Below are 26,949 nucleotides of genomic sequence, written 5' to 3'. Positions count from 1 at the left end.
AGTGACATGCTGCCATCTAGTGGAGAAACTATACCAGACTTCTGGAGTCTTAAGATTGCCTACTCTACAGGGTATTTGCAAGGTCAATTCCATGACAATAATAAAGCCCAATGCCAGCCTGTGAGAATACAGCAAAGGTGACCTTACACAGAAGCATCAGGCCATAGAGCTTATTCCATTTGAACAGGATGATGTGTTGTGTGGCAATACCGTTGGGCTTGCCAAGTATACAATAGAAATTAAGAGTCCCGTAAAAATAAGCCGATCACAAGGTGACCCACCGAAGCTTAAGACTGACTCCCGGCTGGTTAATGACATTTGCCATGACTAGAATATAAAGCTTTGCAGCACAAAACACAGAGTATGGGAAACAGTGAAATGTTTTATTTGCTGGTTCTGATCTTGAGGCACGTGGTATCAGGAGGGGGGAAAAAAAAAGTTTGTTAATTTGGCCATACACATAAGAATTTAGTCAAAATATAGCCCAAGAAGCCATAATACAGCTATGGTCTGACTAGCATTATGCACCTGTAATGGAAGCTATTCTATGTATGGACTGCAATACCTTTCCTATACTTTGTGATGCACTTTATTTTTGATGTATTGTTTAGCATGTGACGACTTGCCATGTATAGCCTATAACTTTGCAACAATCGTATGAATTGTATGACTCTTGCTCCATGCATTTTTCCATTGTGTAGTTATGACCCTTATGGTCTACTTAATAGGATTTCTTGTCTCTATTTTGTAGGTTTTATATAGTCCATGTTTTAGCTGACAAAGCACCTTCTGCAACCAAAATCTACTTGAATAAGCCAAGTCAGGATGGGAAGACATTTTCCTATGGATATGTCCAGCACAGTACCCAGTAATCTTGTCATACACCAGTCATACGGCTGTCTGATGACAGCCCTGCAGCCATACCACCGACAGATGATGCAACTTGTAGTCTGAGTCATTGCTGCCCAAAGCATCAAGCTGAATTCTTTACACCTAAAATGTAAATGTGAAACTAAAAAAACCTGTTTGGTACATCTGGGTCTTTCCCACTTCACATGACTGGACCACAAAGATGGCAACAAATCAAATATTTTGTATTTCACTCTTTGGAACACAACAGACAAGACAAGGCTTGGGGAGAGTATTGCTTTATTTCTGAAAAGTTGATACATACAAAAATAGTTAGCGTTACAAAACAGTGCAAGTAACAGTACAACAACTGTGGATGATAAGCAGCCTGTACCAGTCTATGCATGCTCTGTAATACACTGAAAGAAGATGTAGTATAAACCTTATGCATACTTCCTGAGGAAAAGAGTGTAGACCAGGGGGGTCAAACTTGTAGTCCTCCAGCTGTTGCAAAAATATAATTCCCATAATGATTGAAAAGACAAAGCTTTAGCATGATGGGAATTGTTGTTCTGCAACAGCTAGAGTTTGACCCCCGTGGTGTAGACCAATGTGACACTTCTATTGCTTGCAGAGTCTAGCCTTAAAACCAAAGTATCTACTGTAGCAAACAAACTAGCGCGAGTTTGTTGGTCACCGTTTAGCTTCAGCAGTCAGCACATGTAATGTTTTACTTGTGTTTTTTCCTACAACAAACATCCCATCCACAAGGATAGGTAATAAATGCTTGATCACTGGGGCCCCCTCTGATCACTAGGGGCCTTGGGTTTCCCGTTCTAGCTCACAACTGCAGTGAGGCGTTTGTATGGCGTCCAGCACACTATACAAACTCTATATGCTTTGAGCACTTTATTTCTGTACAGTACATAATGGAATATACAAGGGTATTTCATTGAAGAAGGGGGGGGGGGGGGGGGGGGGGGGGGGGGGGGGGGACCTTTAACCCCTTGCTGCATAATTGTCATGAACAGCAGTTTGCGCAACATGACATGCCGGCACATGATATTGTGCAGAAGCTTAGGAGCGGAGGTTGCTTCATGGAGAGGGAGCAGCCGGGTCCTCACCATTAATGACGAGCTGTAGTTTAGGTGTTCGTGACAGGAACTGCGCTCCTCTCACTGTACATTCAGGATCTCCGCTTTGTGACTGGGGGATCCCGACAGTTTTCCCTGGCTGCTGGAGGAGTTACACTTACCTCTGTATGGTCTGATCAGGGGTGCTCTAATAGAGCCTGCTGGTAATACTGATCAATGCTACGCTATACCATCAAACAGTATATGCAATCTAATAATTGCCGGTAATAGTCCCCCAGGGACCCAAAAAGTTTTTTTAGATTTTTTTTTTGTATGTGACATAGCCCCTCCCCCAATAAAAGCAATCAAAAATTCTCATCTACACAAATATGATACTAATAAAAACTAGAGATCATGTCACAAAAAAACAAAAAACACAACACACCCGACCAGCCCTGTAATAAAAGCGCTGTGGCTCTTGAGGAGAGAAGGGGGGGGGGAGAAAATGCCCAAAATAAGGGAGAAAAGGCGAGGGATCGATAAGAAATAAAGTATACTCATTAGCCCCAATCCCACAAAGCTGCCACTTCAATGTTTCCAAGTCCCTGACGGAAAGGTTTGCTAATAGCTGGCTGCAGCAGTGACCTCACCCAGTGACACATCAGCAGGGACCAAGAGACGTCAGCACAACATCTGTATCAGGGAGAGTATACCTTCTTTTTACTTTTAAAACAAAAACAATACTCTCTGAAATTACCCTTTGAGACGTCATTACTTAATTATTTTTTTATTCCATTATGCACTTTAGTCATCCGATGTTCCAGTAACTCAAGACTTATTATCCATTTTTGTGAATGGGCAATGAATGTTCATTGCAGAAAGACAGACGGCTTTTGTTAGCAGTAGTTTGTTAGCTGCTGATCATAGATGTTGGCATTTCCCTACTCAGTTGATGCGGCGGCCATTTAAAGGGATTATCTAGCACTACACAAAAATGGCCACTTTCTTCCAGAGACAGCCCCTCTCGTCTCCAGTTTGGGTGGGGTTTTGTAACTCATTTCCGTGAAGTGAATGGAGCTTAGTTGCAAACCCCACCTGAACTACAGACCAGTCATGCTGTCTCTGGAAGAAAGTGCCAATGTTTTTGTAAGACTGGATAACCCTGTTAAGCATAAGTGACTACACAAAGTGGTGCCTTATTAGTTGTCACTGATGGTTTAACAGCTGCACTGGCCGTTCATTGTCAGCATCACATTTTGCAGGAATGGCTGCTACCAAGAAAAGGCAACATCAGAGGCAGCAGCAACCACAGCAGAGCACTTCAGAGTTTGGAGGCAGCTAAACATTTGTGGACTGTACTTAAAAGTTCTATTCAATTTACTCTGATAAATTAGGGGAAATTAGGGACATTCCTAAATCTAACCTTGAAAATAAATGTTAAATGTACGTTACCAGTCTCCATGGGAGACATTTCAGAATCTATAGTTTTTATTAAACAAAAAAACTGCAGAACTGTAAATTTCAGAAAGTCTGAGAAAACTGAGGCTCTGTACAGGCGTCAAGTCCAGGAAAATCAACTTATCCCTATATTATAAATGAGGTAAAGCAATACTTTTCAGGATTAAACAAATCACAGATGCGGAGACAAAGACTGTGATACAAAACAGAACACGGAAGTCTCGTTACAACCAGAATACGAAAAACATTTTTTTTTACATTTTTAAATATTTTAGTTTTCAAAAAAAAAAAAGTGTGAAGGGGAAAAAAAAAAAAAAAAAAAAAAGCAAAAAACAGACAAACATTTACAGGGCTGAAAACCCTCACAAGCAATTTTTATATATATCTTTTTTTATAATTTTATACACAAAAAAAAAAAAAAAAAAAAAAAAAAGGAAACACCCTAAAAAGGAGTATAAAATGATGTAGAATATCATGGCAGTATGCAGCATAGAGGAGAAACCCGTATAATTCTACATATCTACAGAAAGTGTCTATGATTTCCGCTGGAGACTGAACCTTATGGCAGTAGGACAGAAGCCTGGAACATATATTATTGATCTTGATGGATGCAAAGTCGCTGCCAAGGCTGAACTGAATCAGACAGCATTTAAAGAACTGGGAATTTTCTCCAGCAACTCTTTGGCACCCACCCATGAGCATGCTCAAAGTGATCATCAATATAGGGTACACAATTTTAGTACAGCTTTCTGCACTCAGACATGATGAACGGACTGCAAAATAGCGCTCAGTTTATTGCTTTACATATTACGTAGTGTAGTTACCGGTTAAGAGTTAGCCTGATAGAATTTTTTATGACCCGAATATTACTGGTTGGCACAGGAGAAGATGCATCTGGTAGCTCTTTACTGGGTAGCCTCTATAAACAGATTAAAACATCAGGTTGATAAAACTCTTAACATGGATTTTAACACTAACAAAAATGGTGCAAATGATATCCTATTAAATAAAGTATGCATAGAGAGAAGATAAAACTGTACATATAAAAGAGGCCGCATGGAGTTTCTTTACGGAGAATACTGTACATAGCAGTCAAGTAAAAGAGAAGCACCTTTAATTCACCCCTTGTGAAGATTCACAGGAACTTTCACCAGTGTGAATATATAGATTTCATGGATAGTACCTGTGATCTAGTGCGGTCAATAGTAGGAATGGGCAAAGCTTCTTCAGTAATAATTCTTTCCTGTAAAATAAGAGGTTGATGGAGAGGGAAGGGGGCAACAAAGAGATCCTGTCATTCTTAGATTATCTCTGGCATTCCTACGCATAATAGTATATCAGCACTAATCATATATTTTTTTAAATACACACACACACATAGATATATATATACATATACACACACAGTATACAATAGCCCTTGTACAAGCTGAAGACCCTGATATACTGTATATAACAACCTGCTAACTCCTTATAATACCCAGCTTACCACAGGTTTTCTTCTTTCCTCCTTTTCAGGAACAGAAGGCTGCACAAATGCAGAGTCAGATGCCCCTAGGAGCTAAAGACGGCAGTTCATTAATAAAAGTCTCTTGAAAAAGAATAAAAAAAAAAAAGTTAATCTATTTTTATACATCAGAATTCTTTGTTAGTAGTGATGAGCGAGTTTACAGAACAAACAAAGCTCGGCAATCTGCTTATCAGCCGGCTGCTTTTGAACTCCCTGCTGCTCCACCCTGGGTGCCTAGAAAAGCTGGATCCACTCCTGGGAAATTTCTCCCAGGACTAGATCCAGCTTTTCCAGACACCCGGGGCACAGCAGCACAGCCTTCAAAAGGCAATACGCGATTTACTTTGTACTGTAATGAGCTCATCTGTTAGTCCTTCTTATATCACCCTCTAGAATATATAAGTGTATTCAAACCTTTTCTGTATCCTTTATTCGCTTCGGAGAATTTTCCAGGCTCGGAGGATGAGTCCGCTTCGCTGCCGCACCTTTAGGGCTTATATTTGCCAATTCATCTTCAGGTCCCTCGGGAAAGCTAGGTGGCGATGGAAGGGGTGCAACAACATTAAGCCCTATTACGGTTGGGATTGTGCAGCCAGAGTGACTTGGGGTTTTCACTGCGATGGCAAGGTCAGATTCTTAAGAGGAAAAAAAATAAATAAATGAGCATGCCACAAAAACCATCTACCAAGAAAAGAGATACTCACATATTTACAGAGGTACTTCGGTGAAATTTTTCAACTCAACGGGTGTCAGAAATTTATATAGATTTGCAATTTACTTCTATTTAAAAATCTCAAGTCTTCCAGTACTTATCAGCTGCTGTATGTCAAACAGGAAGTGGTGTATTCTTTCCAGTCTGACAGTGCTCTCTGCTGCCACCTCTGTTCAAGTCAGGAACGGTCAAGAGCAGTAGCAAATCTCCATAGAAAACCTCTCCTGCTCTGCAAAGTTCCTGTCATGGACAGTGGTGGCAGAAGAGAGCACTGTGTCAGGCTGGAAAGAAAACACCACTTCCTGCAGAACATACAACAGCTGATAAGTACTGGAAGACTTGAGTTTTTTTTTTTTTTTTAAAGTATATTACAAATCTACATAAAACTTTCTGGCACTAAGAGTTTTTTTGTCGACGTAATCTTTTAAAGAACTAAATATACACACACAAAACTCCACAATCAGCTAAATTAATTTAACAAATAATTGTAATCTCTTACTCGATCCAATAACTGGAATGGCCTGACCCCAAGCAGTGTTTGAAGGCACAACTGTATTAACTTGTTTCTGGAGAGAAGGGAACAGATTTGCTGGAGTGTTGTCGGTCACCGGCTTCCTAAAATATATGTAATGACCTATGTTAAATGATTAATGTTAAGAGAAAATAAACACAGCACCCATACAAAAAGACAGACGCATGGGGCCTTGACTGCAACAAGACACTTTGGACACCACAATATGAGAAAGCAGATAGAGAAAGTTCTTTAGGTTTTATTAGACATTGTCAACATGTCCAGAGATGGAATTATTTTGTAACAACCCAATCAATTAGCAGGTTGCAGGAAGAGGTTTACTACATGACACTACTGAAAATGGTCTGAAATTATAAAGCTAATACAATGGGCATTTAAAAAAAATAAAAAATTCACATGCAGCAAAATTGTTGTAGACATTTCTGCAAGTATCCCATTCATCAGTCTGGCATGCAGGAAAATGCTTACCACTAAAGAGGAGTGCAACTCGCGCATGTTCGAGTCCGACTGTGTGGAACTTGATTACCAGTGGCTGAAGTTGTTGGGTGACGTCCTAAGGCTGCCTGGAAAACATGGATACAGCGATATGCTGAATACATGTCTTCCCAAACACCCTAGGGCTGCATCCAACTTCAAACACCGGTATTGAAATGCAGAGTGATCGGACTCAAGCATATACGAGTTATGCTCATCTCTACTTCCTACCAAAGCAACCCTACTGTGATGAACTGAATGGAAATTTCAGACTTAGAACGCAGAATGTTATATAGGCAGGGGGGGTGGGGGGGAGAGATCTCACCTGGGTGCCTCTGGCAGAATCGGACTGTTAGATCTAGAGGTTTTCTGAAAAGATGTTGGAGACTCGCACGGCGTCCCAGTGTCTGTATCTCTAGAACTATCCAGACAGTTACCATCCAAGGATGACCGCTTGGATAAAATACCTGAAGATGATTTGGAAATTTCTGGAACACTCTGCTGTAAAAGATTGAGCAAAAGATTAACAAATATGTCTATGGGCACCTGAAGCAAGTAGGTCACAAATCAAGATCCCTTTTACCTTCTTCCTCTTCTGTAGAGCTTCTGGAGGAAGATATTGATGGAGTTGTTTTCTCCTAACATGAGTGGCTTCGATCTTCATTCCCTTTTTCAGCATGTTAATATTGTTAGCCTGTCTGTAAACTGAGAGGCAGGACAACATATATTAGGTAGAGGATTTATATAGAGGGTTTTACAATGCTGAACGCAAAATATATATTTGGGTGGCCTGCATTATCCCTAATATTTTTTTACCTACTTTCTGTACAGACTGAAGAAGAAACGCTCACCTGTGTCTGTGAAAGACTGTATATCAAGTGTTAGGTCAATGTTGACACTTTCAGCATTCTCCACTTTTTTAAAAATGATCCCAAGAAACCACATTGACATGAACTCATCACTGAAAGAGAAAATGTAAAGCTAAAAATGACATCTGCAACATCATACTTTTTCCAGTTGACTTTTTTCTTAAAAGCCCAATAAAGACTCTTGTTATGTTTGAGCAGCACTCAACCTGAAGCAGCTGTACAAAACAGATAAAGCCCAACCTCCTAAATATATATAAACCAATACCGGTCACATGGCTAACGCTGAATACAACTCTACCGCATGGCAGCACTTACTCTTTACAGTGATCACGATCTCCAGGAAAAGACTGAGGATTTACATGTGCAAGTGTAATGAACTCATTCCTCTCCAAGTTTCCAACAAGAACACGGATCTTTGATTCAACTAAGCCAACCCTACAGGGAGAAGAAAAAAAACAAACAAAAAAACATTCCTTGTGGTTTATGTAGGCAAAGTGTGCAGCATTCTGAAGTGTTTAATTTGCAAGATACTTCTAGGAATAGCACTAGTGCAGGCGGAGGACACATATCAGTAAGTCAGTTCAAAGAGTGAAGGTCTAATTGAATCCGGGTGCTGTAAAGCACAGGTGCCAAACTGGGGGCCCCCAGCTGGTGCAAACTACAATTCCTATCATGCTGGACAGCTTAAGCTTTGAGTGTCCAGGCATGATGGGAATCTTAGTTTGGGAACAGCTGAAGGGCTGCAAGTTTGGCACCCCTGCCAATAAACAGCAGGGGTTCTATGTATTGGCAGCAATACACCCTGCCCAGATCCCTCAAAGCTGACATTTCAATGGCTCTCGATCTCTGCTGTTCTTGGTTGCTTCAGTTTACGTGTTGTCCCTGCAGGAACTCCCCACCTCAGTCGGTGCTTTGCTGAGCGTGCAGTTCTTGTGGAGACAATGTCTAACAGGAATCAGCTATGACATGAGGAGACCAGTTCATGTCACAGGAACCAGAATGCAGAAGGGACTTCCACTGAAATACCCCTTGAAGGTTATTCCAAGACCAGTTTTACAATACAAGCAAGTTATTTTTACTTTTATGAACAGAAAGCCTGTATACGTACTTACCATTCCAGATTATGTTCTTCTGTGAGTGCACTGGCAGTCAACACAATATAATGTCTAAAATTAAGGTAGGGAAGGAATTTAAAAAAAAAAAAAAAAAAAAAAAAGGGGGGGTTAACAAACAGGAACGTTACAAGATCAAAATACATTACATGAATAAGGTAAATGGAGTAAGAGGGCCCTGCCCGCGAGAGCTTAAAATCTACGAGGTATAGTGCAGCTAGTCAAAGTGTGGTGCAGATTATAGGTTATAGCCTAGTTTAGATATGGGTTTTGAGGTTAATGTTGAAGGTCTTGATGGGGGATGAGAGCCGGGGAAGGGAGTTCCAGAGTATGGGGGGGTGGCTCGGGCAAAATCTTGGAGGTGGTTGTGTGAGGTACAAGCAAGGGAGAGCACAATAGATAGTTAAAGGATCAAAGGTTGCGAGTAGGGCGATATCAAGTAAGAGATATATGGAGGGGACAGGTTGTGGATGGTCTTGGGAGAGGCTGAGGCAAAACGAGAGGAAAAGTGGTTTAGTCGGGCAGCAGCGTAAGGCCTTGCTTCATTACAGCATCTTGCGTATTCATACAGTTTCCCAGCATCATATTGGAGATGCTGCCATGTGGGGAGTGGGTAGAGTGACTACCACTACGCACCATCAGTGAAACAAGGAACGTGAGAATAAGGCATTAAAGATACATGGGAGAGGAGCAAGGTTGTCAGATGGAAGGCCAGAGAGGAGGATGTTACAGTAGTCCAAGCGGTAGATTATGAGAGCATGTACCAGCGTTATTGAGTCAAAAGTTGAGAAAAGAGCGGATTCAAGAAATGTTTTTAGAGGTGAAGGCGGCAGCAGGTGGTCAGGGTTTGAGTGTGCAGTTTAAAAGACAGGGCAGAGTGAAAGGTTTACACCAAAAAAATTGAAATAAGCTGGCAGATCTAAAGGGTTTATTTCTGTATATATATTTGTAATATTTGTATATCTGTAATATTTTTCTATTTTATTTAATTTTTTGTTACTTCAAAAAGTTGGGGAAAAAAAAAAAAAGTTTATTTAAGGAGATTTTTGACTTACTTGTACTTCTGAAAAAAGTTTGGTGGTTCAAACAATTTCGACCAGTCTGCTTTGCCTTGGAGGATTTCATCTGTGACAGCAAGACCTTGAAAAATACACGTCATGCTTACAACGGTATATGCATTCCAACAACCTTTCTCCAAATGTCCAAATTATAACAGTGGTAGAATTTAAAGTTATTCGTACCCAGCAATGTCACCTACAAACTCTCTACTTACACTAATGGCTAACAAAGCAAAACAATGCCCATACCTTGTCGAAATTCTTCTACCATAATTGTGCGCGTTGAGGTTGAAGCGTTGTATGTAGAGTTCTGCTGAGGATATGCTGGCGTTATTATAGGCATGAGGTGATACCGGTCAGCTGGGTTTACCTGAAGAGATAGGAGGACAGGGGTGAATTAAACGTAAATTAATTGAACAAGCTTTTACATCGATTGGAGCAAGCTCTGTACAGATTTATGGAAGGCTATGACAATCTATAAATCCATATGTGTTACACTCTGCATTTCAAGGATCAGTGCAGAGGGAAAGCAAAGCTAGGAATCAGTGAAATAATAGAATCAGGGATTTAATCAAATCACTGACCCCTTTCAGGGAAATGATGGAATGAACTATCATTTCCCCCTGCGACATAGAATTTGCTTAACGTATCGCTTCTCTGCTCCCCCCAGCATGTCCGCTCATTTTCCCTGCTACACGCCTCCTGCTCCCCCAGCCTGTCCGCTCTGCTCCCCATTTGCCCCCCCCCCCCCACATGCCTGCTGGGTGGTGTGCCGCTTTGCTCCCTGTCCACCCCGCAACATGCTTCCTGCTCCCCCAGCCTGTCTACTCTGCTCCCTGTCCGCCGCAACGCCGAATGCCTGCCCGGTAGTGTCCCACTTTGTTCGCTGTCTGCCTTCGGCCCAGTCGCCATATGCCTGCAGGGAGGTGTGCCCCTCTGCTCCCCTGTCCACCTCCAAACACAGAGCCGGGCAACTCCTTGATCGCTCATTCCATCATTTCCCTGAAAGGGGTCAGGTATTTGATCAAATCCCTAGGGAAATGATGGAACAGTGTGTTCATTTCATAATTTCCCTGGATTTGATCAAATCCCTGGATTCTATCATTTTACTGCAACATACACACAAAGTTAAAGAATAAATGTATTGGTTTACAAGCTTCAAAAACGCAAAGATATTGTAGATCTAGGTAGAAATTACCAAACTATACAGTTAACTGTAGATTGTATTTCACTTACTCTGGGGTCCCAAACTGGCAGATTTAAGTTGCTGTCTTCTGGTTGTTTTAGTAATACTGGGTTAGGCCATTCCCTGTGGAGAGAGAGAAGCTGAGCCTCTGCTGTAATAAAACGTTTTCTGCACATCAGGCATTACAATTACAACACCTATATGATCATTTAGCAGAAAGTAATACTCACCATTTTGAGAAGACAAGGAAAAACTTATGCACAAGCGTAGCCGCTACTGCGTTTGGGTACAACTGACAAGTCCTTGCCACCAACATGGCCCATGAAACACCGCCGAGAAAGCCCAACATGTTTGAATAAATACCCCGTCCTTAAAAATAAATAAATAAAAAAAAAGTTACAAAATCACAATAAGGGAGGGGGGGGGGGGGGTTGGGAAACACAAAAACTAAGACATTGGCCCAAATATATTATAGCTGACAGGTTTTGCTCATGGCAACCAATTACAGCTCAGCTTTATTTTTTGTGATTGTGTATGGGTAAAACCCAGACCATTTTAGCTAGAGCGTGGCCCAGATTCATAAAAGCAAATGCATCTGTTACAGAACAGTGACACCTACAGGTCACAGAAAGCAACAAAGTTATAAAAAGTAGAGATTTTAGCCAACAGCTTGAGCAACTTTGCAACAAATGAAAAATATGTTAAAAAACTGTAAAGACATTTTATTCCAATGTTCATGAATAGGAGAGAGGTACAAGAAAAGTTCACCTCACTACTTTGAGATTATGAAAAACCAGACTGTTATATGTTAAAGTAGTAGTGCGGCAGTAAGCAATTATTCACTAAATAACACACATTACAAAGTTGTATAACTTTGTAATGTATGTTATGTTAGTGATTCGCCCCCTCCCCGTGTCCCCCCCCCACCCCGGAAGTGTAGTGCTCTATACTCACCCGATTCGTGTCGACCCTCGTCCGCCATCTTGTAACACTGTCATCTTCGGGCGGCCGGCCGAATTGCTCCGACCGTCCCTCGTGCCGGCCGCCCTCTGCCGCGTCATCGGCTGCTCAGCCGCGAATTTGCTGAGCATAACTAAGCTCAGCCAAATCGCGGTTGAGCAGCTGATGACGCGGCAGAGGGCGGCCGGCACTAGGGACGGTCGGATCGGTTCGGCCGGCCGCACGAAGATGACATCATTGTCACAAGATGGCGGACGAGGGTCGACACGAATCAGGCGAGTATAGAGCACTACACTTCCGGGTCTAGCGTGGCTGGGGGGGAAACACGGGGAAGGGGGCCATTCACTAACATAACATACATTACAAAGTTGTATAACTTTGCAATGTGTGTTATTTAGTGAATAATTGCTTACTGCCGCACTACTACTTTAATCTTTTTTGGGGACAAAAACAAAAAACACAGAACAGCCCACAAATGTTTATCCACCTATGTGGATTCTATGTGTAGCTTCTTTGATACTTATAACTTTAGATACTTACTTTTCGCCCACAGCTTGATGGCTCTCAAAGTCAACCTGAAATTTTCTTTATTTGGTACTAAATGTAAAATTTCATCTGTGACTCTGCAACCTGTAGAGAGACCACAAGCAACTTTTTAACACTGCAGCAATAATTGACTATTAAATCGTCACCTTCAGGTGGTTAGATAAACCAAATGTATTGACCTAGTATGTATGTCAGTGATCTCCCTGGACAGTTTATCCCTGTAATGCAGCGCTTATACCTCCTTGTGGCAGCAGCTTTACTAAGGTCTTCTGCATGCCTCCCCCCAAATTGAACAGGGAAAAAAAAAAAAAAACAACACACATTCACAGTCCCACCACTACCTTAAAAAGCTGTGCATGCGTATTGTTCATGACGCTCAAATATTTAAAAGCAGACAAAAGCGACAGCTTTTTCTGCTGCTTTCTACTAAAAAACCCCTGATAAGGTTAAGAACTCCAGGGCTGATTGGGAATCAATGATCTATGAATTATTGGGACAACGAGATAATATTACAGCTGTACAACCTTAAAAGGAGAGTTTCTTGCCTCTTAGAAACACAGACAACTCTGAAGCAAGGCCACACACTTACCATTTAAGCTTCTTATGCATCTTATGTCTAAGCTTCTCAACCGTGAATCATCACGCAGGTCTAAATTATCAGGAATACATTGTAAGGGCAGTCTTGCAAAGACCAAATCGATCTATTAAAGAACAAAATGAATAAAAAAAAAAAAAAAAAAAAAAAAGAGGTTAACAGTCATTTCTATTCAAAAGGCACATCTTAAAGGAGAATTCCGGGGTCTGGTAAAAAAAAAACAATTTTCAAATAAACAAGGGATCATGTCTAACTTTTATGTAGTAACAGTTTGAGCCCAAAATGGTTTCTCTCTGACCCCCACATCACCTGTTCTGATCATCACCTGGTCTCTCTTCACTTCCTGTTTGAGCTCCCAGCTCCTCTTCCTCGTGGCTCTTACAATGCCACACCTACTGTACACTCCCCTCTGCTCTTTGTCCAGCCCACCTTCTGAATATTCTTATTACTCTCATTAACCTATATCCCCGCCCCTTCATCCTGCATAGCATCACTAGTACGGAGTCTGCATGGCCTGAGGGGACCTGTTGCTGAAGTCTGAAGTATCTTCTACCAACAGCTTAGCAAAATAGTAAATCATTATACTCCAAAAACAGCACATAGATATGCACCTTTACTATCTAACATATAGTGTAGAAACATGACAGTATTGATTTCACATCCCCTGTTGTAAACCCCCCCCTCCTCCCGTTATGATCGCTGCACAGACAGCCTGGCCGGCTGAGGAGACAGTGAAAGATTATCTCCCCCTGCACTCCCCCCTCCCTTCCTCCCGTTATGATCGGTGCACAGAAGTCCTTTCAGTGTCTGCACAGCCTGCCTGACTTTCTGTGCACCGATCATAACGGGAGGAAGGGAGGGGGGAGTGCAGGGGGAGATAATCTTTCACTGTCTCCTCAGCCGGCCAGGCTGTCTCCTCCTGCACTCTTCTCTCCACCCCCCCACCCCCCCCTCCTCCTGTTGAGTGAACAGAGTGAGGTGTTTGCAGAGCCTGCATAAGCCTGTCATGCTTTCATCCACCTCACCTCCCACCCCTGTTCTGGTACCTGCCTTCCACCTCAATCAAAATCTCTATTTCTGAATGTACTGAATGGTTGCAAACACAAAACTAATATGAATAGCAAGTACAACAACACTGAGCTGTTGCTAGCACTGGTGTATATACATATGTACTTGTACTTTTGCTAGCAACATCTATCTATCTATCTATCTATCTTCTATCTATCTATCTATCTATCTATCTATCTATCTCTATCTCCTATCTATCTATCTATCTATTATCTATCTATCTATCTATCTATCTATCTATCTATCTCCTATCTCCTATCTATCTATCTATCTATTATCTATCTATCTATCTATCTCCTATCTATCTATCTATCTATCTATCTATCTATCTATCTATCTCTATCTCCTATCTATCTATTTATCTCTATCTCCTATCTATCTATCTCCTATCTATCTATCTATCTATCTATCTATCTATCTATCTATCTATCTATCTATCTATCTATCTATCTATCTATCTATCTATCTATCTATCTATCTATCTATCTCCTATCTATCTATCTCCTATCTATCTATCTATCTATCTATCTCCTATCTATCTATCTATCTATCTATCTATATCTATCTCCTATCTATCTATCTCCTATCTATCTATCTATCTATCTATCTATCTATCTATCTATCTATCTATCTATCTATCTATCTATATCTATCTCCTATCTATCTATCTCCTATCTCCTATCTATCTATCTATCTATCTATCTATCTATCTATCTATCTATCTATCTATATCTATCTATATCTATCTCCTATCTATCTATCTATCTATCTATCTATCTATCTATCTATCTATCTATATCTATCTCCTATCTATCTATCTCCTATCTCCTATCTATCTATCTATCTATCTATCTCCTATCTATCTATCTATCTATCTCCTATCTATCTATCTATCTATCTATCTCCTATCTATCTATCTATCTATCTATCTCCTATCTATCTATCTCCTATCTATCTATCTATCTATCTATCTCCTATCTATCTATCTATCTATCTATCTATCTATCTATCTATTATCTATCTCCTATCTATCTATCTATCTATCTCCTATCTATCTATCTATATATCTATCTATCTATCTATCTATCTATCTCCTATCTATCTATCTATCTCTATGCCAATAATATCATGGTGTACACACAAGGGGATGGGCAACAGCATCACTAAAAAATGCAGCTCCCTGCTTCCCTACTGCTGCAGTGTCAGTGACACTGCTCTTGTTGTTCTATTCATTGCATATAGAGGACGATAATACTGACAATAGATCATAATACTGATGCTCCCTGCTGCTGCAGTGTCAGTAACACTGCTCTTGGTATTATATTCAGTATATATGGATGGCAATAATACTGACACCAGTATTGGTGTCAGTGTTATCACCATCCATATACATTGAATAGAACACCAAGAGCAGTGTTACTGACACTGCAGCAGCAAGGAGCATCAGTATTATGATCTATTGTCAGTATTATCGTCCTCTATATGCAGTGAATAGAACACCAAGAGCAGCAGGGAGCATCAGTATTATGATCTATTGTCAGTATTATCGTCCTCTATATGCAGTGAATAGAACACCAAGAGCAGCAGGGAGCAGCAGTATTATGATCTATTGTCAGTATTATCGTCCTCTATATGCAGTGAATAGAACACCAAGAGCAGCAGGGAGCAGCAGTATTATGATCTATTGTCAGTATAATCGTCCTGTATATGCAGTGAATAGAACACCAAGAGCAGCAGGGAGCAGCAGTATTATGATCTATTGTCAGTATAATCGTCCTGTATATGCAGTGAATAGAACACCAAGAGCAGTGTCACTGACACTGCAGCAGCAGGGAAACAGGGAGCTGCTATTGTATATGAATTTCCATTGCTGCTATCTTTTTATAGTGCCCCATAAATAAATAATCTGAGTGAAAAAAAGGCAAACATTATAAAAATATCATGTTTTTAGCCATTTTGGCTTACCTTTCCACAGAGGATTACACAGGCATCAAAGTAAACTTTCACACTGCAGCATGCCAGACGAGGAGTAATGAAAACAGTCCAAGACAAGCCAGGTTCTAAAGAAAACTTTTATTGTTTTGCAATTTGTACATGTTAGGGGGGATGGGAACAGCATTGCCCACCTTAGCTCACCTTAGCCCACCACAATAAAAAGCTCTACTCATCGGCTAGGCACACAGCAGTCACATGGTGTTCAGGGCTGTTTGCTCTGCCCTGAGAACCATGTGACCAGAAATCCCGTCCAGGAAGGAGGAAGTGCTGATTGCCTAGTCTGCATATGCATGAGGCTGGGGGCGTGCCAAGGCTCACAGGCGTGCCAACTGCACAGAAGAACACTTCAGGAACGCCCCGGATCGTGACGTTGACTGCTGCACGTCACGACCCATGAAGCTGCAGGGGACCAGGGACTCGTCGTGACATAGGCAAGAGAAGAGGAAGTAGTGGACTTCCGGCGGCTGGAGGCAGCAGGAAAACTCTGGTAAGGGAATGTAATCAGTAATCAGTGTATATTGAGATGTTATATAACTTTTTATGTGGGGAGGGAATAGGGCAAAAAAATTTTCACCGGACTTCTCCTTTAATCTAGGTCCACGGGTTATTGAAATATAGGTTAAAGCTGTTTAATATCCCTCGTAATATTCTGCCCCTTTAGAGCATAACTGTTCACATTGACTGCACCAGACAATGCACCACTGTACCAGACAAAAAGCATGAATCAAATGCCATCATTTGCATGGTGAGGGCAGATACATGCATGGCAAAATGAATTTGAGTAAGAAAGCAAAAAGTACCTACAGTGGTATAATACCATGGCATAAAACTGAGCTGCTAAGCAATAGTGGCAGTGAACAGGTCAGTGTTACTTCAGGGCAAAATGCAAGCTTGTGTTGGCATTTTTTAGGCTTACCTCAATATTAATAAATTCAAACTTTATTACAGGAACAAAAGCATCCTCAACAGCCTGAGAACACAAACAAGAAGTAGCCAGATAAGTATAAGTAATAGTATATATAACACTACAAAACTAATACATTATTATGTGCAGTGTATACATTTTGCCTAGGAGACAACTTCACAGTATTGTATAATGGGCAAGTGCAAAAGAAGTAGGTCTCATAATACACTTTTAGGCTGGGTTCACACGCCATTCTGTGACCAGGCCATGTCACAGAATGGCCACTGTCTGAAGTTCATCCCGGCCAGTACTGCAGTGGGGTGTGGGGGGGCGATTCGTGTCGCGATCTGCACCAGGACATGTCCTATTTTTTCGTGGTGCTGGTTACCGCACGGATCGTGTGAATTGCTGCATTCACTTGCATTGTTCCTAAAATTGTCCATGGTCAAATCCATGACCACGGACACTTATGAGGGACGTGTGAATGCAGTCTTAGAAAGCAATTCCCAAACCTAAGGCATTGGGGAACCAAGTTGATTTCAGATTGTACTCAAACCACGCTGCCCTATAAAACACTGAATCCAACTACTGCTCCTATATTGCTTCTACATTTTAGTCAATTCAGGTTTTGCAGAGTGTAGCAATAAAGGTCCCCTGTTTTGTATCACTTGTGAAAAATGTAACCCAAAATCTAAAAACCAGACTCTTCTATAAATGACGTATGGACATTAACCACTAACCCGAACATTTCTGATCCCATCCTGAAGTTTCAGCTTGTCAACAAATGACTGGAAAAAATCTGTTCGCTCAACATGTCTGGGAGCAACACAGAGGGCATCAATATCAGCACCTGTTGGAGGAGGAAGAAAACCCATCAGTTTCCTTGGACACCCCCCACCCACAGAATAAGGCGTTAGCGAGAAAACATACCTTTAGTGTGGACACCAAGTCGATAGGAACCAAACGTGAAGATTTTTCCTCCAGCTGCAGATATTGTAGTAGGTGGAAGATTCTAAGAGGAATACAATAAGAAAGGAAAATTCTCACACCAAGGTTACTACTAAAGAAAAGGTGCAGAAATTAGATTTTAGACAAAGCTGCTGAATGGACACTAGAAGTGTCCTACAACAAAAAGCTAATACCCTAAGGCTGGGTTCCACTGTGCTGTGTCTCCAATTCATCACTTTAATTTTGCCATATACAAAAAGGATAGTTGACTATACTATTGTATGGGGTTCCCTTTTATAATGCAAGTTACTGGAAGAAAAACTGCTGCACGGCATACAGAAGAATCGATTTAGGGTACACGGTTTATCCTTAGGTCTTCATGGGGATCAATTGTGTGGTCTATTAACTGTCGTCCCCAAACACTCTTTGACACAGGAAGATGTGCGGATGACCAGCCATAATATAAATGCCTGCACCATGTTAATCACAATGTAAGATGTAAAGATTTATCGTTTATCGGCTGATCGCTGGCAATGAGTGTCTCAGTCTGCTGATAATTGGCCTGTGTACAAGGAGCCTAATAGTATACACCAGAGAGAGGTCATCTATATTACACTACAATATTAAAAAGGGTACAACTTGATATTGTTGCCCCAGTTTCATGCCACCTGTGACTTGGGCAGCAGGACACTTGTGGCACAGACTAAGCCCCTGCAAGCAAGGCCCTCACTCATATTTGATTTGCTGGTTAAATGTTAATTTCGATAATGTCTTATTTTGTACTCTCACTCAGTATTGTAAAGTGCTGCAGAATATGTTGGTGCTATATAAATTACAGCTTCCCTTTTATGTACAAGGTTTTCTCTCCTTTGAGAATCAATTGATTGACATGTGTCAGTTTATGCTATCATGGTAATTGCACTTACCTTACATTCCCCAAGTTCAGCAATCCATTCTTTGACCAAATTATTTAGTTTTCCCAGGACAAACATCCTTTAACCAAAGAAAAGAAAGTTACATAAAGATAGAAATGACAACTTTGCAGAGTAAATTCTCAAATGTAGCATGAGAAAATCTAACCAATGGATTACTGTTGCCTAGGAATGTTGTGGGATTTTCAGCAGGGGGAGAAAAAAAAAAGCACACAAAGTCAGCAACTCCTGTTCCCCAGAATGCGGCATGAGATGTGCCTGGCACGGCCCATAGACCACCAGATTACACACTTTTAATGGACTACTATGGGCTGTGCCAGGAACATCTAGATGCTGCAAGATTTTTACAAGTGCCAACATGGGGCCAAACCAAGACACAAGAGCACCCATCAGTGAGATCAGTGCAGTATGTAGTGCCAATAGAATCCAAAGCCATTTAATAGTATTGCCATCGGCTGCACATCTCCTGTTTATCGCCCGCACCAAAGATGCCATCAGCCAAGGATTGACCACTTCCACGCTCCTTGGCTGATCACTGACACTTTTACATGGGCCAAGACTACTTAAAGAGTCACTGTCGTATTTTTTTTTTTTTTTGCAGAAATCAATAGTCCAGGCGATTTTAAGAAACTTTGTAATTGGGTTTATTAGCCAAATCTGCCATTATCTGCATGTAAAAAGCCTTTTCCCAGGTCCCCCCCTCCTTCCTCTTTTTCATCCACTCCAAAAAATCTGAAAATTGTGACTTGTTGCAGGAGACGTACCCTGTCTGTTCTAGGGAGAGGGGAGGGGGGAGGAGGAAGGAGGGAGTTAGCCGGCAGCAGAAAGCAGATAACAGAGGATTACAGGCACGGAGCTGGGTGACAGCTGTAATCTGAGCTCAGACAGGTCAGTGGTGACTGTCCAAGAAGATAAGGGGTGAGATATTTGTAGATTAACTCTTTGTTGTCCTGTTTTGGTCTTTTGTTTAGCTCTCTCCATAGGAGAACAATGAAGACAGGGGGGAGAGCTTCAAACTGCTTTTTCATGATAAAAATGCATTTTTCGGATAATAAACCCAATTACAAAGTTTCTTAAAATCGCCTGTACTAGATTTCTGCAAAAAAAATTTTCACGACAGTGACACTTTAAGCTCAGATTCTCCATTAACCCTCATCTAACACAGAAACCAAGAGGAGAAGGAACACTGCAATGAACGTGAATTGCAGTAGCACACACAAACTAAAAAGAGAGGCAATGTTTCTGGAGGATATCAGCCGACTACCTTATCCTGGATAATCCCTTACATTTTTTAGTTGCTTTGGAATCAAGCGATATAGTGTTGTTGTATAAGAACATGTTGCTGAATAAGCGCAGTGGTCCCATTATTCTCATGAAGCTTGGGGGGAGGTCTAGAGGTAAGACCCCTGACAATCCCCGATATGTCAGTAACCCTTTACTATTAAGATCAGAACTCAGACTGCAAGATGACCAACCTGTGGCGCAGCTCTTCATCGTCTTCAAATACCCCAAAAGGTTTCATGGCTTCAGTCAGCTTCTGGGTGTAGAGGTGATCAATCTCTTTGGGACCAGCCCAACTAATGGGGGAGGTAATGCCATAATGTTTTTGAGGCTGGACCTCCAGATGGCCATTCCTGCCAAAAGAAGAGAGGAAAAAAAATGAACTATACGGTACATACAGCTGAAAGAGCCCATTGGGGCCTGTGCGGTAGTTTGTTATAGAAGAGGCCCATCAGTAATATGACCCATGTAATAAACATGCTGTTAGTGGTCGCCTCTTACTAGACAGCCGCAGGACCTGACCCCAGAAACCACAATTACAATAGGGAAGACCTGATTTTCCATTTAAAGCAGTTAGTAGCTGTAGACACAGTCATGAGTATGGCTGGTAGATATAGACGTCTTCATGTGTGTGGCTATTAGCTGTAGACAGTCTTTAGTGTGTGGCTAGTAGCTACAGACATAGGGGGAGATTTATCAAAGGGTGTAAAATTTAGACTGCTGCAAACTGCCCACAGCAACCAATCACAGCTCAGCTTTCCTTTCAGCACTGCCTAAAGCTGAGCTGTGATTGGTTGCTGTGGGTAGTTTGCACTAGTCTAAATTTTACACCCTTTGATAAATCTCCCCCATAGTCTTCATGTGTGTGGCTATTAGGCCCCGTTCCCACTGAGGAAAGGTAGCGGAATGAACATGTTCATTCTTCAGCGCGTACAGAGCAGGAGCGCGCGCCTCCCTTAGACTCCCATTATGAGCGGGAGGCTAACGGCATTCCGCGGCGGACAATTCCGTCGTGGAATTCCGCTACCTTTCCTCAGTGGGAACGGGGCCTTAGCTGTAGACAGTCTTTAGTGTGTGGCTAGTAGCTATAGACATAGTCTTCATGTGTGTGGCTAGTAGCTATGGGTCCCTGTCTTAACGTGTGTGGCTATTAGCTGTAGACAGTCTTTAGTGTGTGGCTAGTAGCTATAGACATAGTCTTCATGTGTGTGGCTAGTAGCTATAGGTCCCTGTCTTTATGTGTGTGGCTATTAGCTGTAGACAGTCTTTAGTGTGTGGCTAGTAGCTGTAGACATCTGTGTCAGCAATGATGAGAAGGTTCAAATGTTTAATTCTGTTTAATCCCCCCTATATCATACAGATTAACTTGTGTATTTACAAGTCACACTTGAGGAATCTGCTGATACAGAAAAGGTGCCAATACCCATACTGGAAAGAGTATACAGCAACATCCAAGAACATGATGAGAATTGTGTAATATTAGGCAATCCATGGTTACACAATCCTAGTTACCATGTACTCGGTCCAGCTGGTCTTCAGGGTGACTCATGTGGAATCATCTGACGTCCCAGCATTAGTCTGGTGTGAACTGTTTTTTCCATCCAGTCCAGAGGCTCCCAAAGCTACAACTCTCCATCCACACTAATCCCTCCACCAGGGCAATGACTGGCTCTAAGGACACACAGCAGCCTCAGTCCCCATTGACATGTACAGCAAGTACTGGGCAGGATGACACTTACCTGTACTGTTACTTTTAGGGGGCATCGACAGGGGAAGGAATGTAATGGATTTGTTCCCCGCCCGGCATTATGTGTCAATATCATGCCGGCAGTGGGGGAACTCTCTCCGAATCGCCGCGCCAATTCAAAGCGTTTCCCCACTGCTGCCATGATATTGACATCATCCATTACATTCCTTCCCCTCTCCGTAAGGTCTGCAAATATGTGGACGTGTGAATGCCCCCTAACAGGAGGAGCCAGACTTCCTATAAATCTCCCTCTCTGCAGATGCCTGGTGTGAACAATCCCTACAGTATTACAAGCTATGAGATGCTTCCTTCTGCCATAGAAGCATTTGGTCACTTTATAAATAGCTCCTGGGGTCAAAGCATCACAACTCTGCACACTATATACACACACCGCAACTAACTCTGCTATATATACACACACCGCTACACAACTCTGCAATATATATACACACACTCACTGCTCCACAACTCTGCTATATATACACACACCGCAACACAACTCTGCTATATATACACACACACACACAGCTACACAACTCTGCTATATATACACACACACCACTACACAACTCTGCTAATTATATATATTCTATATATTACACACACACACATATATAGACCGCTCCACAACTCTGCTATATATACACACACACACACAGCTACACAACTCTGCTATATATACACACACCGCAACACAACTCTGCTATATATACACACACACCGCTACACAACTCTGCTATATATACACACACACACCGCTACACAACTCTGCTATATATACACACACACACCGCTACACAACTCTGCTATATATACACACACACCGCTACACAACTCTGCTATATATACACACACACACACCGCTACACAACTCTGCTATATATACACACACACACCGCTACACAACTCTGCTATATATACACACACACACACCGCTACACAACTCTGCTATATATACACACACACACCGCTACACAACTGCTATATATACACACACACCGCTACACAACTCTGCTATATATACACACACACCGCTACACAACTCTGCTATATATACACACACACCGCTACACAACTCTGCTAATTATATATATTCTATATATTACACACACACACACATATAGACCGCTACACAACTCTGCTATATACACACACCGCAACACAACTCTGCTATATATACACACACCGCTACACAACTCTGCTATATATACACACACCGCTACACAACTCTGCTATATATACACACACACCGCTACACAACTCTGCTATATATACACACACACCGCTACACAACTCTGCTATATATACACACACACCGCTACACAACTCTGCTATATATACACACACACCGCTACACAACTCTGCTATATATACACACACACCGCTACACAACTCTGCTATATATACACACACACCGCTACACAACTCTGCTATATATACACACACACCGCTACACAACTCTGCTATATATACACACACACCGCTACACAACTCTGCTATATATACACACACACCGCTACACAACTCTGCTATATATACACACACACCGCTACACAACTCTGCTATATATACACACACACCGCTACACAACTCTGCTATATATACACACACACCGCTACACAACTCTGCTATATATACACACACACCGCTACACAACTCTGCTATATATACACACACACCGCTACACAACTCTGCTATATATACACACACACCGCTACACAACTCTGCTATATATACACACACACCGCTACACAACTCTGCTATATATACACACACACCGCTACACAACTCTGCTATATATACACACACACCGCTACACAACTCTGCTATATATACACACACACCGCTACACAACTCTGCTATATATACACACACACACCGCTACACAACTCTGCTATATATACACACACACACCGCTACACAACTCTGCTATATATACACACACACACCGCTACACAACTCTGCTATATATACACACACACACCGCTACACAACTCTGCTATATATACACACACACACCGCTACACAACTCTGCTATATATACACACACACCGCTACACAACTCTGCTATATATACACACACACCGCTACACAACTCTGCTATATATACACACACACCGCTACACAACTCTGCTATATATACACACACACCGCTACACAACTCTGCTATATATACACACACACCGCTACACAACTCTGCTATATATACACACACACCGCTACACAACTCTGCTATATATACACACACACCGCTACACAACTCTGCTATATATACACACACACCGCTACACAACTCTGCTATATATACACACACACCGCTACACAACTCTGCTATATATACACACACACCGCTACACAACTCTGCTATATATACACACACACACCGCTACACAACTCTGCTATATATACACACACACCGCTACACAACTCTGCTATATATACACACACACCGCTACACAACTCTGCTATATATACACACACACACCGCTACACAACTCTGCTATATATACACACACACCGCTACACAACTCTGCTATATATACACACACACCGCTACACAACTCTGCTATATATACACACACAACCGCTACACAAATCTGCTATATACACACACACACACACACACCGCTACACAACCCTGCTATATATACACATATATATAAATATATATACACACACACACACACACACACACACACACACACACACACACACACACACAGCTACACCAACAGTCTCAAGAAGGCCATCTTGGATGGTGGGGGTCACAGTGTACCCCAGTTACTTACCTCATCCACAACACCATTTACACAAATTTCTCATCAGGGCGACAGGCAGCAGTGTGATCAGCCTCACCAGCCTGTGGTGGGGAAAGCTCCATAGCACTAGGAGCGCCCCCTCTGGATGTATGTGATATTACAACAACTCTTCTCCATTCACTTCAATGAATCTAAGCTTCAATACCACAGGCAAATAAAGGAGCGCTCTTTCTAGAATAACAGAGCCCGTTTCTTTAAAGGGAACCTGTCACCCCCCCGTGCCGGGGTGACAGGCTCCCGACCCCCCGTTAGAGCCCCATATACTCACCTAATCCCGCCGGGTCCCGCTTCTGGAGGTGGTCGGGTGACGGAGATCTCAGCCGCTGCAGCCCGGCGCGCGTGCTGAGAGATGAGTCCAACACCCATAGAGAATGACGGAGCGCTGGACTCTCCTGTCATTCTCTATGGGTGTTGGACTCATCTCTCAGCGCGCGCGCCGGGCTGCAGCGGCTGAGATCTCCGTCACCCGACCACCTCCAGAAGCGGGACCCGGCGGGATTAGGTAAGTATATGGGGCTCTAACGGGGTGTCGGGAGCCTGTCACCCCGGCATGGGGGGGGGTGACAGGTTCCCTTTAATGAACGCAGGTTGTGTAAAATAAGAATTAAGGAAATTAACATGGTTTCTATATTGAAATCCACACTTTTTTACTTAAGCTGCTTGAACAAGGGTGAGAGGCGCAGACACTGGGCCAATGCTCTGCGCCGCAGTGATGACGTCACTCAGGAGAGACATGACGTCACTCAGGGACTGTGTCTCAGGAGATATGACGTCACTCAGGGACTGTGTCTCAGGAGATATGACGTCACTCAGGGACTGTGTCTCAGGAGATATGACGTCACTCAGGGACTGTGTCTCAGGAGATATGACGTCACTCAGGGACTGTGTCTCAGGAGATATGACGTCACTCAGGAGAGATATGACGTCACTCAGGAGAGATATGACGTCACTCAGGAGAGATATGACGTCACTCAGGAGAGATATGACGTCACTCAGGAGAGATATGACGTCACTCAGGAGAGATATGACGTCACTCAGGAGAGATATGACGTCACTCAGGAGAGATATGACGTCACTCAGGAGAGATATGACATCACTCAGGAGAGATATGACATCACTCAGGAGAGATATGACATCACTCAGGAGAGATATGACATCACTCAGGAGAGATATGACATCACTCAGGGACTGTCACTCAGGAGAGATATGACATCACTCAGGGACTGTCACTCAGGAGACATATGACGTCACTCAGGAGACATATGACGTCACTCAGGGACTGTCTCTCAGGAGATATGACGTCACTCAGGCCTATACATCTTAGTTCCCACTGCTTTTACATTTTGTTGCTTTCTAATAAAATAATAAAAGCCTAAAAGTGACCAGCACCTAAAGGGTGTCATCAAAGCCGTCACGTGACTGGCATGTCCCCACAGACACTAGCTGCTGAGCTCCCCCGGCTCCCCACACCCGGGCCCGGGCACAGCTGGGGAGAGGATCAGCTACACCCTACAATGTCCACACACAACACCCGGCGGTTCCCAACAAAACTTACGTGAACATTTCCCTCATGGCTCCCGCCTCAGGTGACTTCAGGAACTTGCAGCCGAGACGATATCCGAGACCTCCAGCGAAAAGTTCAAAATGTCCAGGCTACCATCCAATACACCGCCCGGACGTCCGCCGATCTTTATTTATAACTACACAAAGCGCTCAACATGGCGGCCAGCGCCTGCAGATCTCCGGCAGCTCCTAAACCTCCCAGCATTCACCGCGCCCGGACGTAGAGCTCTAGCGCGCTCCCGAGGAAGGTTTGCTGTCAGTTGGCGACCTCTAGCGGCTCCTGCAGGTACTGGCGCTAATAGGAAAAGAGCAGGTGATTCCTAACCAGTGCAGTACTACAACTCCCAACATTTCCTGTCTCTTGTTGTTTTAACAAACAAAAAATAAATAAGACTAAACAAACATTGTGTACAATACGATTATTTTATTGCTTTTCAATCCAGGTTTTCGGTTTACTATCCGGAGTTGAGGATATGAAAATATGACCCACTGTAAATCTTAATGTTTTGGGCTAGGTTCACACCATGGACAAACAACGGCCGCCATTGTTCAAATAATGTCCGTAACGACATAGTGTAAACCTAGCCTTGCAGTGTATTGCCATTTGTAGGGTATAAAGGAGCACCACCAGCAACATTCAGAAGCTCATAGAGAATAAATAAAGCTCCGGAAGTGCTCGCCATTTTTTGGGGGTGACATTTTAAAACCCATCTTGTGAACGGTGGGGATCCAACCGAACGTGGGGATTCAAGATGTTT

General features: G+C 42.4%; 1 protein-coding gene across 6 annotated transcripts; it reads right to left on the bottom strand.

Moving 5' to 3' along the window:
• Nucleotides 1-1,826: 1,826 nt before the first annotated feature.
• Nucleotides 1,827-26,450, bottom strand: PAPOLG (poly(A) polymerase gamma). 6 transcript variants are annotated; one of them, XM_069955443.1, is made up of 23 exons: nt 26,184-26,449; nt 20,257-20,415; nt 18,776-18,842; nt 17,832-17,913; nt 17,642-17,751; nt 16,914-16,967; nt 15,968-16,072; nt 12,929-13,040; nt 12,334-12,423; nt 11,064-11,202; nt 10,884-10,956; nt 9,897-10,017; nt 9,645-9,729; nt 8,590-8,643; nt 7,793-7,912; nt 7,460-7,569; nt 7,192-7,313; nt 6,934-7,109; nt 6,102-6,217; nt 5,305-5,525; nt 4,870-4,941; nt 4,564-4,623; nt 1,827-4,299 (listed from the first exon to the last, which is right to left on the bottom strand). In XM_069955443.1, exons 1-23 carry the CDS (start codon nt 26,198-26,200, stop codon nt 4,201-4,203), a joined length of 2,364 nt encoding a protein of 787 aa, XP_069811544.1. In that variant the 5' UTR covers nt 26,201-26,449; the 3' UTR covers nt 1,827-4,200. The 6 variants fall into 6 exon arrangements, with proteins under 6 accessions (XP_069811544.1, XP_069811545.1, XP_069811546.1 ...); XM_069955444.1 differs by having other exon boundaries at nt 6,934-7,106; XM_069955445.1 differs by lacking the exon at nt 15,968-16,072 and having other exon boundaries at nt 26,184-26,448.
• Between the last annotated feature and the right edge of the window lie 499 nt (nt 26,451-26,949).

The sequence above is a fragment of the Dendropsophus ebraccatus genome, chromosome 15 (genome assembly GCF_027789765.1).
Source record: "Dendropsophus ebraccatus isolate aDenEbr1 chromosome 15, aDenEbr1.pat, whole genome shotgun sequence".
Taxonomy (NCBI): Eukaryota; Metazoa; Chordata; class Amphibia; order Anura; family Hylidae; genus Dendropsophus; species Dendropsophus ebraccatus.
The sequence above is the reverse complement of the archived record's forward strand: the minus strand, read 5'-3'. Positions and strand labels throughout refer to the sequence as shown.